We start from the raw sequence: 19,316 nt of genomic DNA on the forward strand, positions 1-19,316 counted from the left end.
TTCACGGTAAAAATGCAAATTCTTGCTCACGGATTCCCACATAATTTCGTTTAAGCTGATCAGTATGAAAAATCCTGAAACACGCGTTTAATTATTTATCCGACCCTGCATAAGAAATTCTCATGCACATTTTGCTCCTACAAAAATAGTCGCGTTAATTATTTGCCGCATTTAAGTGTGTCCTTTTTTGCCAATTACTTACCCTCGTCCGGGCGTAATTTCCACGCCAATTTTTCTTTTCTTTAAGGCGTGTGGAGTTATGCAAAATGCAGACTCCTCGTCGTCCGTGTCACTTTGTTGCAAGGGGTCCTTCATTCCCGTGGAGTAGGAGTCGCCATAGTCGAAGAAGAACTCGCTCTCGTCACTCGGGTCGTCGTCAAGGTCACTGGCGTCGTCTTCGTCATCGCCCTGCTCACTTTTGACCTCGTCGCCATCCTCTGCACAAAAGGTTGGGTTTGACTAATTGACAAAAAATTTGACTAACTTCTTATATCAAAAGAGCAACACGTGCTCTTTCTTTTAGCCCGAGTCAGGTTGTTCTTAATAATGAAGGTAGGTCGGCCGGTAGGAGCGACATGACCACATTTAGACTATTTTTCCCAGTTTTTGCACATCTTGATTCCTAATTCTACAAAATCAGCAAAATGTCAAGTCGCTTGGTACACAATAATTTTTACCGGCGCAATCGAGTCAGAACTAGGGTTGTATTTGTCCGTCATAAATGTCAAATGTCATAATCGTCAGACATTTTCAGAGCCATGGATGCCATAATTTTTAGAATATGCATTCGTTTGGATGACAATTTTAAAATTGATAAGAAACATAATTAGAATTGGGAATCATTCTGACTCTTGTACTATTTTTCCCAATTATAGCGCTTAAATTTAAGCGGGAGGATCTGAATGTCATATTTGTCGGACATTTGGAAATAATGTCAATGTCTGACATTTGTAACTAATGTCAATGTCAGACATTATTGACATTGACATTATTTACAAATGTCAGGCAGTTATAACATGACAAATATGTATGACTTAACATGAAATTTACTTCACGAAACCGACATCGTAACTTGTAGGTTAGCCCTGATTCGTGCTAAAAATGAGCACTCGCTCTAGTCCACTTCGTCACCTGCACTGTCGTCGTCACCATCCAGCTCAACTTTGACCTCGTAGTCGCCATCAATCCCGATAGGACTCTGCAAAAATATGTACCTTTTTAAATTCCCGAATACGTAAAATGACAAGAATTTTATGTATCGCTCGTCACGTCACCTGCGTCGTCGTCTTGCTCAACTTTGACTTCTTCGTGACCCAGCTCTGCACCCTCAATCTTAACGTCAACTTCTTCCTCCTCCTCCCCCATCATAAATCGTCTTCGTGGTATCTGCAAAATTCAAAAACATTTCTCAAAAAAACAATCACCTCGACCCAGAAATTATGAAGAATTTCGAGATTTTTCATGTATAAAAAAAATCCTCGAAATTTTGCTGCACACGGTTAAAGAATATAAAAAATGTTTCGAAATTCAGCAAACAACTTTCACAAAATAGCGCAATTTATTACACTCTTAATAATCCGGTAAGTCAGACAGGTAATGATTTCTCGGTAATAAATTTGGTAATAATATTTTACCAGGAAGTAAAAATTCGTTACAATGATGGTAAAACTTTATTACCAAGCCATTACCACACGGTACAACTTATCATTACCACTTTGGTAGAGTCATATACTTGTGCGTTTCGGTAATGTTTATTACCAGATTATTTAGTGTAGTAACAAATTAACTCTTGTCACCAGTAAATCTGAAATTATTGATTAACAACAGGATTAACTCGGAGTGTTTTCATTGTTTACAAAATAGCCGTAAACTTATAATTGCTTATTCCTTAATTGTTGTTATCGACGATGATTCATTAACTTTTTAAAAAAATAGACGATTTAACCAATCCAATCAGTGAACAATACAGACAGATCCGGCCATCAATTACAAGAAGTCGTGTCGGACTAAATAAACGACGCAGTTACAAAAGGGCCTTAATTTATTTGTCCTCTCAACTCACCTCAAATGTAGAATTAATTGTTTTCACTGCACTGGTAATTAAGTTAATCCAGCAAAAAAGGACAAAATAAGGAAAAAATGTGGAAGGAGGGGGCTCACTTTAATCTTTGAAGGGTCCAAATTCGGCCTTAATTTGTCAACGTTTCGACCTCCACGGTCTTCTTCAGGACGGCGAAGTGGTTACATGTCGGCGACTTGTGAGGGAGTGGGAAATAATCATTATTTCCCACTCCCTCACGAAATGCATGAAATGAATTGAATTAAATATGCATGAAATGCATGAAATGAAATGCATGAAATGAAATGCATGAAATGCATGAAATGGATGCAATGCATGAAATGGATGCAATGCATGAAATGGATGAAATGCATGAATTGAAATGCATGAAATGAATTGAATTAAATATGCATGAAATGCAAGGAATGAAATGCATGAAATGGATGAAATGAAGTGCATGAAATGCATGAAATAATACACAATAATGATGTTTTATAACACTAATTTATGTATATGAACATGAGATACCGGTAAAAATGATTAAGACTAATTAAATTATACATGTTGGAAAAAATGCACAAAGAAACAACTATTTAAATTTTGAAATACAAACCACCTTTTTACTCCCCGACAAATATTTTTCACCCAGGGGTGACAGTAGATAATAAAGAAGAAGTAATTTTGATATTTCTTTTCGATTCCGAATAAGTAATACACAGCAAAAATTTTGAAGTCCGTAACAAATACAGAGTAAAATACAAGGCCGTGCGGACTTGAAAGTGATTCCACGCTGTGCAGAGTAAACCGAGCAAATTTGCCAAAGCGTAACAGACTTTACCCTGAGCGAGTTGGTGGCTATCCCCACACAATTCATTGTGAAATGTTACTGTTGAAAATAAGGTTTGGAAATAATTTCATTGATCAACAAACACCTTTGATGTTGATGAATTTTTGCATAGTTTAAATAGCCAATATATTGGTATTATCGATAAAAGTAGTGCATTGGAAATTATGTTAGGTTGAAGTTTAAATTGTGAATTTGAAACACTGTATTAGCCAATATTAGTATGTACAGGGTGGTTTAAATGTCAGGCTACAATGGAGAATTTTTCAATGGGAAAAATTCATAAATTTCCATTAGTAGCGAACAGCTCAAAAAATTTGAAACCCACTTAATACATATTTAATTGACTATTTGTAGATATTCGTCAACACTGCTGTAGACTAATATGGTCAAATTCTTGTGATATTTTGTATATGTAAAAGCATTTCCATTATCTTAATTTAATTAGTTAAATCATTTGCAAGGTTCCGTCAATGTCCGAGCCAAAGTAATATAATCGGTGGGTTGTGTCGCAAGGTGACATTGAGCGAAATCTTGGGCCACTAAATATTATGTATTTTAGTTACGAAAAGAGAATGAAAAATTTAGCTGCGTTTCGTGAAGCGGCAAAGCAGCACTCAAAAAGTTGCATTTGAGACGGTAACCAAGTTGCACATTATAATTTAAATGAGCAACATATTCTATATTCTATTCCACATATATATGGATGCACCTCAAATGTCTCTCTCTTTGACTTGTATGGCGTTAAGGAAAAATCTATCAGAAGCAGAGAAAATACAACCCTCGAAGACGTTCATTATGAATTCAAAAATCCAGCAAATCCGGATAAAAAGGTGTACGCCATTTACGATGTGGTCCACATGCTAAAACTTTGGAGAAACCTGTTAGCCCAATGTGGTAAAATCAAGTTGTCCAATGGTGGAATAGTAGATTGGAAATTCATTCAAAAGCTCTACAGCTTGCAGGTATTAGAAATTGTGTATTATTTATTGTGGACTGTGGAAATTACCCTTTTTCTAACTTAAATCCGATTGTTGTAGAACTTCGAATAAATCAGAGCATGGAATAAACTCGGAAAGCTCCACATTCAGTTCGACAACCACAAGATGCGAGTCAAGTTAGCTGCACAAGCATTGAGCAAATCTGTTGCTGACGCGATTGTTTTTTGTCGCGAGGACCTCAAGCTAAGGGATTTTCAAGGCTCAGAAGCCACATCCGAGTTTATATACCTGTTGGATCAAGTGTTTGATATCCTGAACTCGAGAAGCCCAACTCAGAAAGGATTGAAGGCACCTTTGTCCAGGAACAATTTTAATTCTGCCGCTGCGATTCTTGACAAATTCACTAAAATTGTCCTGGGTATGACCTACACTGAAGTTAGGAGCTACGAGAAGACCAACAAGGTAGTTCAAACCACCAAGCAATTATGCCAAGGTCTAAGAAAACGTGCCGCGTTAGGACTAATCACTTCAATTCAATCTATTCGAGCAATTGCGAAGACTCTCCTGTATCGTGATGATGGCCCCTTCAGATACGTAATGACCTATCGATTTAGCCAAGATCCACTTGAGTTATTCTTCAACGTGGTTCGTGGAAAACTAGGGAACAACAACAACCCAACCACAATACAATTTCAACACATTATGAAGGTTATGTGGCATGTTAATCCCCTCAAGTCCTCCAAAACCGGTAATTGCATTGCACAGTGTATTGATGAGATCCTACCCGGAGGATTACTTAAGCTTGCACCTCCCCCGAAGAAAATTGTTGCATTAGAAGGTGACGAATTGCTTTAGATGGACGCTATCGGCATGAGTGCTTGTTTGAATGAAGAATACTCTGACTTTACCAAGAATTGCATTGCATATATAAGCGGAAACGTCGTTAGTGTTGTCTGTACGAAAACAACATGTGACATTTGCGCTGAAGCCCTTCTGGATACAGAAGAAGCCCAACTGGACGATCAAGTAAAGCTTCTCATCGTCCGAAAAGATCGAGGCGGTTTATTTACCCCATGCCAGACGGTCTACAAAATTTTGGAGAGGACAGATAAGATCTTTCGTAGAGTTGTCGCTGGATCTCGAGGTTCTCTTAATATCTCCATGCTGGATAAAAAATTTGTAACGTAGTTCTAACAGAATTTATTGGTTCCACAGTTTTCCCCAATGCTGCTGATCACTTTTCTTTTTTTGACTTATCGCCACCGTCTCACTTGACTAAAATTGTAACAGACATTGTTCACCATTATTTACGGATTAGATTGTTTGACCACGGAAAACGATATTTGCAAAATCCTTCTTGTCGTAGTAAATTAATGAAGCTAATTTTGTTCAATAATGTTTAAAGATCTAGTTTATGAATCTTGATTTTTCGATTTCTAAAATTTTCCCTTAATATAATGGAAATGTAGTATGGAAACCTTGGAATAAATAAATATATCTGCATTAAACCAACCATGTCCATAAACTTGTCAAATTGATATTCCTTAATATTAAAAATCTTGAAACAATATGTGTTATTTGCTTTTGCTTGTTTTGCCAATTTATTATTTAAAATGTCAATATTTTTTGAACAACGACTTTCTTTCAGGAATATGAATTCTAGTCCAAGTTGTCCCCTATGTCGCGACGGTCAGACATACGGCCAGTATAAGTTACACCGGGATTGCGTGTCTTGTGACAAAAGACGGAAGGAGATTGAGGCTGTTCGGGCCAGGTGGCGGGCCCAGTACCCCCTGATTCCCCCTCTCCCACCAGGTCCCCCCCCTGCTAACCCGCCCCTACCTCCAGGGCCACCCTCCAAAACTCCTCCCCCTCCAAAATGTCCATGCATTGCCCCCCCACCACCTTTTTTTACTTATTTCGAAAAGGAATAAATTATGAACAATGAATAGATTATAAATTATCAATTTTGTCTAATTGTTTTATTAACTGGCTCATTTTGTGATGTATTATGACAAGGCAATCATTATTGTACTCCTCATAGCTTTAAACTTTCATGTTCAAACCCTGCCAAATTTAGGTTACGTAATCGTGAACGGGCCCATTAAAAAACGACGAAATTAAAATTTGCAAAATTCTCGAGATTTTTGCAATTCGCAAAAAACGGCAAAATTTTTGCACCACTTTTTGCACATTGGAGAGCAGAATGAAATTACAGACCTTCAGATATATAATTTAAGAATACTCTATAAATTGCATTTTTTCCTTCCCAACCTGATGGCTATGTTAAAAGAATATGGAGAATTGCACGTTTTGGTGCAGCTCCCGCGAAAACGTGATTTTGCACAGTATGAGAAAGTGTTAGCTTCATTGAACTCTCTGTCGATTAAGACTATTCCGAAGGAAATCGAGATGGGACAGTGGTTGAGGTTCCCTTGTTAGCCAAACTATTGACGCATGGCCGCAAGTATGCAAATAATGTACTTATTAATTAAATCCTTCTGGCACTAAATAAATCATGCATCATAAGAAACAAATTACCGACAAATTTTGCATTTGGCGATAATCATCACATAACTTCAGGCGTAAATCTCTAAAATGTTTGAGTAAATAGGAATAATTGTATGTACTATGTTGGGTGACCAGACTATTCATTAATAGAGACAGCCAAGCCAGCGGCGGTAGCACATGAAAGGCTAATTGCCGACAAAAAAATAGGAATATCTAAAGTATCTCAACTTTTATAAATTTTAGAATGACTCTTATTAGGGAAACTTCCGAGGTGCCCATCGAATTCAGGGTTCCCATGTATACACAAATTAGCACAATATACGACTTGTGATGTAAAGTGAGGGAATTTACTTGCAAAAATCACCATTCGTCAAGTTGTGACGATATTTGTGACGAGCGTTGGACAGTGGGGGCGAAGAGGAGGAGTGAATGAAGCGATGGAGAGTTCGTTGACCTTCACAAGGCGCAAGTAGTGACTCGTTCAATCCCTCCTCACTCATTATTCGTCACAACTTGACGAATAATGATTTTTGAAAATTCTTTCACTTTAGATCGTAAGTTGTATATTGTGCTAATTTTGCTATACGTGGGAACCCTGGATTCGACGGGCACCTCGGAAGTTTGTAAGAACAAATAATTTCTAACATAGTTCTCCAGAAGTTTTACTTTATGCCACCGTAACCCTGGAGAGTTTATGATTTTTCCTTTTTCTCAAAACCAAAAGATTCATTCCATCCACTCCGCACGTCATGGTGCGATCCTGAAAGGCAAATGTGAGCAGCAACATTCGCGCCACTTTGTCCCCCACGATGCTCTCAATTTGCGAATAATTCGCCTGGATTTTTTCCAGCACTGTGGACACCGACTTGGCCGCGTGCGCCGCGAAGGACTGCAGCTCGGCCAACTCAAATCCGGAATCGTCCGTGTATTTGAGCAGCTCTCTCAAGCTGGGGACGTAACTCGGGCCGTACATGTATTTACAGGCGAATTCCAAAATTCTGGGGAAATCCTCAGGAGTCTCGTAACACTGAATGAAACATTTGCCGTCTGGAAAAATAATGGAAAAGATTTTTTTAATTTGTGCTGGAAACCATAAAATTTGAGGTACATACATAAAGTAAGGACAAAAATCCGTCAATTTAATTTTGAAGCATTTCTTTGACTCTCAGATAAATTTATAAATTGCAAGGAAATACAAAAAATTTAAAGTTTCCGTCGGCTGGTCTATAACTCTCTGACAGCTTATTTAAGTAAGAGTCGTCGTAGAAAAGCTGGGAAAACATTGTTAATTTTTTATTTCGTTGGAATTCATCCCAAATTATCTTTTAAATGCTCAAAACTTTAAGTTTGCAACAAGTTGATGATTTTTGTACGGCCAACCCATTTTTAACTCATTTAAAACTCATGTCGAACACTAAGACTGATGATAGTCCGAAAAGACTTGGTTATGCAGAAATCTAAAGAGTTTAAATTTTTTGTGTACATACGCTGTAAATAAAGTTTAGTAGCATTGCTACCAAAACAACTGTTGAGTAAAATTTACCCTGACAAAAGTAAAATTTACTCCAGCTTGAGCAATCTTTCAAAAGCAAAAAATCTTTCAAAGTTGGACAAGTTTTAACTTTTTTGAGTAACTTTTACTAAATAGTTGTGTTAGTTAGTTGCAATTTTACTCCACATGGAGAAAATTTTAATCAAATTTATTTACCCACCGTCTTTTAACATGGCGGCCACCTTGTCAAAAAACTTTGTTAGATTCCTCTTCCCAACATGTTCGACCATCTCGATCATAATGATGCGATCGAAAGTTCCCTGAATTTCACTCCAATCCCCGACCACAATTTTTGCCCCGCTTCCGCGACAATGTTCCTTTGCAGCTTGTCCCATTCCCGGCGAGTTTGTGACCCCGACGACCTATAATTGATTTTTGACGAATTAATTTATCATTGAGGGTGGTCAATTCGATTTCGCAGGTAGCAACGTTCGCAAAAAAATAAAGTTCGCAAGTTCCCAAAAAATTGTTCTTGAAAATTGATGCGAACTTGCGCATCTCCATAAAAATATTTACTTGGCAAAATATTTTTCACAAATATGCTAAATTTTGTAATAGGAAAAATTCATCAATTTCCATTAGTTTCCGAAGCTTTGAGGTTTTTGAAATTTCTTATTTGCCAAAGTTTAAACGCTAAACTTGGGGAACTATAGTTCCCCAATTGTTGCACGGGAAAAAAATCGTAAATTTCCATTATAATGGAAATTTACGATTTCTTTCCCGTGCAATAATCGGGTCATTTGGAAGAAATTTTCCAAACTTTGTCATTTGCGAAGTCTCTTCATTTCATTGCTTCGCAAAATTCATTTCGAAAAAGTTATGTTGCGATGCGAACATGCGAACTCGTAATCAATACCCTCATTATTTCTAAAACTTTAGATTTCTTAAAAATAACACCTCAACTTGGTAATTGTCGGCCAGATGTTTCGCCACGGCTCCGAAACCACAACCGATGTCCAGAACACGCATGCCTGGCACGAGCGGGGCAAGTTTGGACGTTATGAGGGAGAGTTTAAGGTTTTGAGCGGTACCGATGGACTCACTTCCGGTGGGAAAGTAGACGACTGACATTTGGATGGCTTCATGTTCACCTCCGTCCGTCAGGATTAATCGGTGATAGTCAGTGGCTGGAATTTTAGTAGAATAAATCAAAATTTTATGCATAAAAATGACTGACTTTTCGTGCATAAAAAACTATGCATACATAGTGCATTATGCATGCACAAAAGCTGACATCGGAGATTTCACAATCACCCTACCGGAGTGCACCCATCGACTATGAACTTCCCGTATCGGGTCGTTATGTCATAATTGTGCTGCCATTTAACCCTTTGACGAGTATCATTGATTACAAGAAAATGCATTAATTCGGGGACGTAACGAGTATGCTGTGGTCATGGTGTGAGAGGAGAAATTCAAGGGCTTTAATGGTTAGGTCAGGTTAGGTTCAAAACTCGAGAAAACTGAAAACTTTAACCCTGCGTTAAATAGGGAAATATCCAACTTTTCGGCAGAGGTGGGCAATATACATGTATATTAAATATACAAGTATATTATATACGTATATAATATACTTTTTTTATATTTTATATTGTATATTAAAAAACTTGGAAAAAAGTATATTGTATATTGTATATTGGACAAAAAACTGTCCAGTAAATATACAATATACAATTAGGTATAAAATACATGGCGAATGACCAGAATGCATATTTTCAAGTTGTGCTGGGTTATATATTAAACGTCGAAATTATAAAATCGTTATATCCATTTGCGGGTGCTCTAATAATGAGTAAATCAGGCTTCCTTGTTCCTTATGTATATAGTTCAACACATCTAAAAAAATATAAATAATTCTTAGCTAAAAATTCGGGTCAGTACGCAAAAAACACCGATTTTTGACTACAAAATGAAAAAGTGCTCCCATTTCCAAATCTATAAATTCAAGGTCCTCAAACCTGTATAATGATTCCGCTGTGAAAGAGGGAGCACTTTTTATTTTGAGACAATTTTTAAATTAGCGATTTTTTATAGTGGTCCGAGTTTTGAAGTAAAGTTATTTTTATTTAGTAGATGTGCTGAATCCATATTAGGGTTACCAGACGTCCCGGTTTTTGTACACCTGTCCCGGCGTCCCGAAAATGTCCCGGTTTTTAAAATCTTTTTAAATTCAAAAATTAAATTATCTCACTTTTTTCGCCAAAATATTATATGAAAAAGTAGATTTTAGCTTATGAGCTAAAATACCAGCGACGTGCATCAAATATTTACTCCCATTCCTGCAGATTTCTCGCCAAGCATTGGATATTATTGACAAATTTTTCGCTAAGCTATAGATCAGGGATGCAAATTTCACATCACAGAGGCATAAATCACATCACACTGTGATTTACTGTGATTTAATGTGATTTCTGTGATTTCTGTGATTTTTGTGATTTTCACAAGTATGGATTAACTAAAGCGTGAGACAAGGCATTGTCACCCGCCGAATTTCAAATACATGCATACATTCTTATTCAACGGTGAACAGAAGTTCCACTTCGTTTTTTTTGGACGATTTTGGATATTTCTTAACATTTGAAATTATTTAAGGACTTTACCAGTGGCACAAAAGTCCTACATTGGCACAAACGTCCACAAAAAAGTGGGACGTAACTTTAAACGTAGCTCAAAATGTCATTTTCCGGCTTCAGACTTGGGCTTGTTGCGAATTCTCAAGAGGAGGAAATTTCGAAAATGAGTATGGAGTGTTTTATTTACTCGTATTTTGTTTTTGTATTTCATATACTCCGCTCCACCGGGGCTATTTATCATCATGAAATCACAATCACATTAAATCACACAAAAATCACAGACTGTGATTTTCACAGTCGCATCCCTGCTATAGATATTGTGGACAATTTTTTTTGCCTAAAATGGCCAGGTTTTAGTCAGGTCAATTATGGTCATCCTAATTCGTGTTACAAAAAAATGTTGAAGGAACATGCCTCGAACACCCATTTTAAGAAAGCCCGGCGTCCACATTTTCATATTAACTAATTTTCACAATATTTTTCATTTTTTAACGTTTTTCAATTAAAATTTCTTAGGTGTAATTGCATCCCTAAGTGTTTAATTGGCATAATTGGTAATATTTAGGTTTAATAGGTAATGTGCAATTTGTTAGAAAAAATGGCCTCTCCATTGATACAAGAAACCCGGAAACCTTCCTGACTCTTAAGTTATCCAAATGTGAATATCTAACGATAAGTGAGAATTCAATTTTTAATTTTGTGCTGGCGGCTTTTACCAGCCGCCGCCTTAAAAAATGTTAAGGTTCAATGAAAAATTTTGAACTGACAACACTAAATTACACTTTTTATCTGATTTTCTGCAAAGTATATTGGAATTGTATATTGAATATACATGTATAGTATATTGAAACTAAAATAATGTATATTATATACGTATATTTGTATATTGTATATTTCAATTTTGTTGTATATTATATATAGTATAGTATATTGAGACGAAAATTTGAGTATATTGGCAAAGTATATTCAATATACATTTTGATGTATATTGCCCACCTCTGCTTTTCGGTAAGAAAATTTTCAAATTTAACACTTGGTTGGCACACGAGAATTCTGTTAAATTCCAAGAAATTTTACTCCGCGGAGAGAAAATTGTGAAAATCAGGGACCTTCCAGATACCACAATTGTCCTACTCCCGCACCACGACCAGGATTTTTCAGGACGACTTTTGCCCTACTCCCGAATTAAGCCATTGCTTCCAAAATGGCAATTGTCTTATTTACATGTTGAAAAGTTACATAACTTGACTTACGAAGATTATACTGCAGTTTAAGGTTTTTGGGTAGATGTTCCATATTCCGTTGTGGGTTGAGGAGGACCCATCTCACATAGGCTTCGAGATAAGGCAAGCTTCTTTTGTAGGACTTTGACCCCTCCGTGATGCCCGCCGTGTCCATGAGGCGATCGCAGAGACCCGGGAGGTCCCCGCAGTCCCACCAACCTAATAATATAATAGTAATAATATTTCATAATAACTGATTTATATGAGCATGACATACCCGTAAAAATAATCAGGACTAATTAAATTATACATGTTGGAAAAGATGCAGAAAAAAATCAACTAAATTTTGAAATACAAACCAATTTTTGACAATTTTCCCCGACCAAGGTAGAGAACGAAGCTAAAGTCACATGGTAATACTAATTTTATAAAACAAATAAATATTTTTTACTCGCTGAGGTGACAGTAGAATTAAAAAGAAGAAGTAATTTCGATATTTCGATTCGACTTCGAATAAGTAATAAAGATAATCAATAAGTACAGATTAAAATTTAGCCCAACCTTCGACGAAACCTTCGCCCAAAGCGACGTCTCCATAGGCACAAAGTCGCGCGTAGAATTTATTATTCGTCACAATGACTGTGATCGCTTCAGCTTGATCACTTTTACTCGAAGGGTTTAATAAGACGCCTTTTCCGTGGAGGAATCGTCTCGCGCCGTAAACCAGCAGAGGCGTGAAAAGTAGGAAAAAGAGGTAGCGAAGAAATCTAAACGTTTCGATGAGTCCTTCAATTGTGTAGACGCAGAACGTCTTAAAGCAGGACATCTTGTTGCGAGAAGGATAATAAATGGACTGAGGTGTGTTCGTATATTTCTTGTATACCAACTCAATTGTGCGCATGTATGTAGAAATAGGTTTGCTACGAAACTAGGGTTCCACATATGTCATGTCATATTTGTCCGTCATAAATGTCATAATTGTCACACATCTATCGCGTCAATGTCAGACATGACAAATTGACAAATACGAAAAATGACGTGACATTCACGACATTATCAGAGGCATAGATTTTTTGTACTGAATTAATTTTTAACACATTTTCAAAATACACATTTGTTTGGATGACAAATTTAAATTTGACGAGAGATCTAATTAAAATATAAAATCTTTTTTACGACTGTTGTATTATTTACGCAAATTATAGCACTTAAACTCAAGCTGGAGGGTCTGACCGGCATAATTGTCATGTCATAAATGTTATATTTTTCAGACATTTATAAATAAGGTCAATGTCAGACATGTAGGACCATTATGATATGACACGATATTTATTTTATGACACCGAGATTGTAGAACCCTATACGAGAGAAACACGTACATAGACACGCATGGAAATATTACGGCATCGAAAATTCTAGATTTTAGCACTCACACACCCATCCAGACGGGATAGGAAATTTTAACATGGGAAAGACAACAAGAACTGAACAACCAACCGGCTAAAATAAAATGATGCCGTAATATATGGAGGTTCCCTCATCTCACCAGGGTTCGGAAAACCCCTGGAATTTTCTAGAAAACCCCAACCCCGGGGGTTTTTCCGGGGTTCTTGGGGTTTTTGTGGGTTTTTGGGTTTTTGTGGGTTTTTGTAGATTTTGGGGGGGGGGGCTGAGGCAAAATTCCTAAAATTACATATTAGAGTAAAACCAATTAATTATTCGAAATCAACAAAGAGTTTTCAGAACTTTAATTAACTTTGATTATTAAGTCAAGAGTTCATGTTTAACAAGCAAAACAGAAATAAAGCCAGGAATATGCAATGAAACTTGGAAATGCAAGTCGCACATAAAAGTACTCAGAATTTCCACAATCCGAAAATGAAATTTAAATTGGTTTAAGTTCTAGTTTCAAGAATCTTGTTTCAATCTGCCCCAAAATTTTACAAAAACCCAGGAAAAACCCACAAAAGCATGAAAAAACCCGCAAAAACCCCATTAAGCATTAGGGTTTTTCCGGACATTCAAAAACCCATAAAAACCCCAAAAACCCCAACCCACAAAAACCCGGGGTAGCGAACCCTGCATCTGCGGGATGAATAAATTTAGTTTTCTGTTTATTTCCTTGAATGCTTCTTGGAAAACATTACTATGTATGTAGTTTGTATTATAAATTGTACATATGTTTGTTAGTATGGCACGTGTGTTTACATTGTAGCTGGAGTAGTTGATTCAATATTTATTTTTTTATTTTCACATTATAATTGCATACACGTCATCACGTTGCACACAGGAAGAACTGACTACAAAGGAATCGTACGTTAAAAAACCTTAACCTTAAAAATGCTCGTACAAGTCTTGGAGTACTTTTAATATGACATACTTTAGCACGAAATACTTATAAACGCCCAATATACTCATGACAACTACCCAATTTAAGAATTTACACAGTGCTGTGATCTGGTTTGTAAAGAGTTTGTAAAAGAGTTTGTCGTGAACTGGAGTACACGTTATTCCACTTGCATACAAGATGGTCACTTCACTTGAATGTGTTCAAATTCACGTGAATAGCATGTTAAATTTTATTAGTACTTCCTGGCTTGGAAACCGGTTTAATTTTTTGCCCCAACCCTTTTACTTTGCAATTTACATGCTCAAAATTTTGCACGTGTCTGTCAAGGAGAATAATGTAAAATTTTTATAAATTCATTTCAATAAAGATAAGAATTTATTTAAAAATTAAATAAATTAAATAAAAAAATTAAATAAAAAAATATGCATAAATATGCCTATTTATTCATACGTATCCTTTGAAACATTTTAGTTTCGCATAATTTTCTCGCAGGTGAGGTCAGCGTTGACAGCAACCACGACGCTGACGCGGTGAAAATTTAATTTTTGAACAAATATTAATTAGAAATTTGGTCTAATTTCGAAATTTAGTTTCCATTTTCCTACGATGACGAGACATTTACTCGAAGTAAAATTTATGGAAATATTTCAATTTGTCACTTTTCTTGCTTTTGTCACAAATAATCAACCTTTATCGCAAATATATTTATTGTGAATCCACTAATCTAGATGCTGTACTTAAAAACTCTAGGATTCCCCATTCACTACATTCGTACAACATTGGCAGGGTTCCAAAATGACCACTCAATGACCTATGATTATGTAATTACTAGGCTGTACACTGTAAATAATCTGGTAATAAACATTACCGAAAAGCACAAGTATATGACTCTACCAAAGTGGTAATGATAAGTTGTACAGTGTGGTAATAAAGTTTTACCATCATGGTAACGAATTGCCTGGTAAAACATTATTACCAAATTTATTACGGAGAAATCATTATATGCATGACTTGACCGGATTATTATGAGTGTAGTTTGTAAATTTCTTCATGATTAAATCCACGTAATAAATTATTAAGTTTTCCTACGAGACAAACAGGTATGCACTGATAAAGCGATAAAGCCTGACAATAAAATCAGTAAAAAAAATTATTACCAGGTCACGGAAATCAAGACTATTTAACCCCCAAGGCCGTACAAATCTAACCTTTTCAACTGTAATTGCGTCCAATACATATTTATGTACTTTATGCACAGTAGGCCAATTTTGTATGTCAAAATAAATACTTGTTTAAACAGTGTGTCCAAAGTCTTTATACTATAACTTTGTCTCCATAAAATAAAACTTGCCGACTGAAAATTTGCAATAAAATTGAACAAACAGGTTTGTCTTGGAAGGATTTATCTATGTAGAGAAGTCAAGTGAAAACTTGTTTTAGCAAAAAGAACAACAAATGTATGCATAACTACACTGTAAATAATCTGGTACTAAACATTACCGAAAAGCACAAGTATGTGACTCTACCAAAGTGGTAATGATACGTTGTACCGTGTCGTAATGGCCTGGTAATAAAGTTTTACCAGCATGGTAGCGAATTTTTACTACCTGGTAAAATATTATTGCCAAATTTATTGCCGAAAAATCTTTACCTGACTGACTTTATTGGATTATTAAGAGTGTAGGGTCATGTTTAGCTTTGTGTTACACCTGCGTTTTCAATGAGTTGAAACTAAGCTGGTCTTAAATGCGGGACAAAAATCGTCAACTTGTGCGAAACTAAAGTTCTCAGGATTCTCGGACTCTAAAATAATTTTGGGGTGAAATCGTATGAATTCGAAAGAAATAAGAAGTTGATAATTTTTTGGAAGTTTGTATCTCATGTCAATTTATACTATTTCATCCTAAATTTCTCTGAGCGTAAAAAAATTGTTTGAAAATTAAATTTAGCACAAGTTGACGACTGTTTGCTCTGAATTTAAAGCCAATTCAGTTTAAAAATACTTTTTTTAGTTAGATTCAAAATAATTTTATACACTCTTAGTAAAACGATATTGAATCATCACCAAACGGGGAGCCCACATGACTTTACCAAATTGTGACAATGTTTTACCCCACATTGTGATAAATCATCCCCACAATGTGTTAAGTCCTCACTGTCTATTGTTACGTTTACACATTGTGGGGATGATTTATCACAATGTGGGGTAAAACATTGTCACAATTTGGTAAAGTCATGTGGGCTCCTCGTTTTGTTAAGAGTGTACCTACCATTATTACATACATATTTTTCAACAACATTTAGAAACCGTTTTACATGAAGAAAGTATTTCAATTTTTCAACTATTTGATTCAGATCTCTATTTGCAACACATGTGTAACAATTTAATATGTGCTTCACAATTACACTTTATACTATTTGTGCCATCTTGACCAATGAAATTGTACACGGTCAGAAAATAAGTCGTGACGTGAATAAAATAAAATTCCTACTCTACCCCTTTGCCTCGTAAGGACTGACAAGATTCATTTGCTTTGTGGTTAGGGTGACCACACGTCCCGGTTTGGCCGAGATATCTGGCAACCATATTTGTCCGGACTAAAACCTGGACATTCTTGGAATAAAAAAATTCTTTATAATATCTAGTTCTTTGCGAAAAAATTGCCAATAATGTCAAGTCCTCGGCGATTCAGATATCGCTGAATTTTGAGTCAGGAAAGGTAATTCAGTAAATATCACCTGCACGTTACTGATATTAGTATGTTAAAATCCACTTGTTATACAATGTTTTGACTAAACAGTAAGATAATTTAAATTTTCCCTAGGATTTTAGAAACCAGGAGACTTTATGAAAACCGGGACATCTTCGGGACGCCGGGACAGGTCTTGAAAACCGGGATATGTCCTGGCTAAACATGGACGGGTGGTAACCCTACCGGGACATGTACCGCTTTTCAAAACATGTCCAGGCGTCCCGAAAATGTCCCGGTTTTCATAAAGTGTCCCGGTTTCTAAAATCCTAGGGAAGATTTAAATTATCTCACTGTTTAGCCAAAATATTGATGAAAAAGGAGAATTTAGCACATAAATTCCAGTAACGTGCATAATGTTATATTTACTTAATTTTATTTCCTGGCTTTTTCTCAAAATTCAGTGATATCAGAATCGCCAAGCAGTTGATGTTATGGACAAATTTTTCGCCAAGCACTAGACATGGAAATTTTTTGTCGGAAAATGTCCCGGTTTTAGGCAGGACAAATATATGTATATAGTCACCCTATATATATGAAAATATTAAACAACAAAATTTCTGCAGTGATGTGACCTCCTGTGAGGAAATAAAATTCAACGATAGCTTGAGTCTGGCCTCCAGTTCGTTCCGTCCCAACACTCTGACGGTTTTTGTCGTACATGGATTCGGTCAAGACCCGTTTTACTACATCTACAAGGTTAAAGATGGTAAATATTTATTTATGTTAGGTTAATTTATGGCTAATTTTATGCATAATTTGTTCATGCAGCATATCTCCACGCTAATCTTTCTCTCAACGTGATCATGGTGGACTATGGAGACTTGACTAAATTTAACGAAACGTCAGTACTCAGCGTGGTTTCGGCGTATGTACAATCAGGGAGAACGTTCCCCGGGTGGGGGCTAGAATTGCGGAATTTATAAGTTTCCTCATTCAAAGTAACGTTTTGTCGTTGAATTTGGTCCACATGGTGGCTCATTCGATGGGATGCCATGTATCCGGGGAGGCGGGGAATCATAGCAAAAAATTATATGGGGGGCAACCAATTGCCAGAATTACGGGTAAGTTGGGGAAAAATATGTTTATTTAGTGGTCATCCTCTAATATGCAGGGCTCGCTACCCGGGTTTTTTAAGGGTTGGGGTTTTTGGAGTTTTTGTGGGTTTCTGGGGTCTCAAATGTCCTAAAAATCCTTTATGCTTGATAGGGTTTTTGCGGGTTTTTGCATGTTTTTGTGGGTTTTTGTAAGATTTTGGGGCAGATTAAAACAAGATTCTTTAAACTACAGCTTCAATGAATGAAAATTTAATTTTGGGATTCAGCATGATATTTTGAGCACTTTTATGTTGTGGGGACGGTCTCAATGCACGCTCCGTCCCCACTTATGCAACGATGCCCAGCCAATCCAGGCACCCGGCTGAACCAGCCGCCCTCCTACTCCCCCGAAGCGGTGGAAGGAACACAGCGAAACCACCGGTTTCGGAACCCCGCCATGACTCCTTCCTCGCCTCCTCGCCGCTCCAGAAGTCAGTCGTCGCCATACACGCAAGGGAGCTCCACGTACTTTGCAACGGCTCAGTCCAGCCAGAAGCTCCTTCGCGACGGACTCACCTCCGACATACAAATTTAGAGTGTATCCTTATATAATTTAAAATAAGAAAATTAGTGCCCTGTTTGCACAAAAAACTATAATTTAGAATAAAAGCCTAGGGTTTTGTTTGTTTAAAAACTGAACGGTGTTTATGGTGGGACAGTTATTAAAACGGGTATTCGTGAATCTTGGACCCGACCTTGCAATCGCATAAAACGACGATCCATCCTCCCGCATCCAAGTCGTCGTTGTCGCCAGAGTTGTGGATCGGACTAGCAATCCATCCGGATAGCTAGCGACGGACGTTCATCCACTCATCCATTAATTATAAGAGAAGGAAGGAAGGAAGAGGCAGTGGAGTGGAGAGTTTCCCCCCATCCCCAAAGGAACCTCAACCAACCCCACACGTCCTCAACTTTAACTTCCCTTCAATGTGCGACTTATATTTCAAGTTATCATTACATACTTTTGGTTTGTATTTGTATTTCTTGTATCCTTGTATTTCTGATTTACTTGTTACTCATAAACTTTTGACTTAAAAATCCAAGTCAATGAAAATTCCGAAAATTTTATACTGAAGGTAAATATTGAATTAGTTTTCGTTTAATATGTAATTTTAGGAATTTTGTTTCAACCAGCCCCATAATCCACAGAAACCCACAAAAATCCGCGAAAACCCAAAATCCCACAAAAATCCCACAAACCCCGAAAAAACCTACCCTGCCCCGAAAAAACCTACCTTGAGTTTTCCTAGGTGAACCTAGAAGAACTCCGGGGTTTTCCGAACCCTGTGCATACATATCAAGTAATTGATCGCTAATCCATATTTGAAAACACACCAGGACTTGACCCAGCCGGGCCTTTGTTTGAAGGGCCGATAAGTTTTCGCGCGCTGACGAAATTTGATGCTGCATTTGTAG

The 19,316-nt window shown here is 36.8% G+C and overlaps 3 protein-coding genes across 10 annotated transcripts; 1 reads left to right on the forward strand and 2 right to left on the reverse strand.

Annotated features, from left to right (window-relative positions):
• Nucleotides 1-202: 202 nt before the first annotated feature.
• LOC110862867 (pheromone-processing carboxypeptidase KEX1-like) lies at nt 203-1,365 on the reverse strand (the record flags this gene model as incomplete). The annotated part of the gene is made up of 3 exons (XM_022112081.1): nt 1,270-1,365; nt 1,132-1,198; nt 203-437 (listed from the first exon to the last, which is right to left on the reverse strand). Coding segments are annotated over exons 1-3 (398 nt in total), but the record flags the coding sequence as incomplete, so codon positions are not given.
• Nucleotides 1,366-5,797: 4,432 nt separating this feature from the next.
• On the reverse strand, nt 5,798-12,773 carry LOC110862868 (cyclopropane-fatty-acyl-phospholipid synthase). Its single transcript, XM_022112082.2, has 5 exons — nt 12,265-12,773; nt 11,734-11,922; nt 8,805-9,034; nt 8,068-8,269; nt 5,798-7,402 (listed from the first exon to the last, which is right to left on the reverse strand). The coding sequence occupies exons 1-5, from the start codon at nt 12,602-12,604 to the stop codon at nt 7,023-7,025; spliced, it is 1,341 nt and encodes a 446-aa protein (XP_021967774.2). The 5' UTR covers nt 12,605-12,773; the 3' UTR covers nt 5,798-7,022.
• A 2,791-nt stretch (nt 12,774-15,564) lies between these two features.
• Nucleotides 15,565-19,208, forward strand: LOC110862877. Of its 8 annotated transcripts, none has more exons than XR_004833531.1 (5): nt 15,567-16,095; nt 16,358-16,561; nt 17,370-17,512; nt 17,575-18,829; nt 19,017-19,208. XR_004833531.1 is itself a non-coding variant. In XM_022112087.2 (3 exons), the coding sequence occupies exons 1-3, from the start codon at nt 16,443-16,445 to the stop codon at nt 17,727-17,729; spliced, it is 417 nt and encodes a 138-aa protein (XP_021967779.1). In that variant the 5' UTR covers nt 15,565-16,442; the 3' UTR covers nt 17,730-18,539. The 8 variants fall into 8 exon arrangements, 1 of the variants encoding a protein (XP_021967779.1); XR_004833532.1 differs by having other exon boundaries at nt 15,567-16,064; XR_004833530.1 differs by lacking the exon at nt 15,567-16,095 and having other exon boundaries at nt 16,207-16,592; nt 17,326-17,512.
• The last annotated feature ends 108 nt before the right edge of the window (nt 19,209-19,316 follow it).

The sequence above is a fragment of the Folsomia candida genome, unplaced genomic scaffold (assembly GCF_002217175.1).
Source record: "Folsomia candida strain VU population unplaced genomic scaffold, ASM221717v1 Fcan01_Sc074, whole genome shotgun sequence".
Classification (NCBI taxonomy): Eukaryota; Metazoa; Arthropoda; class Collembola; order Entomobryomorpha; family Isotomidae; genus Folsomia; species Folsomia candida.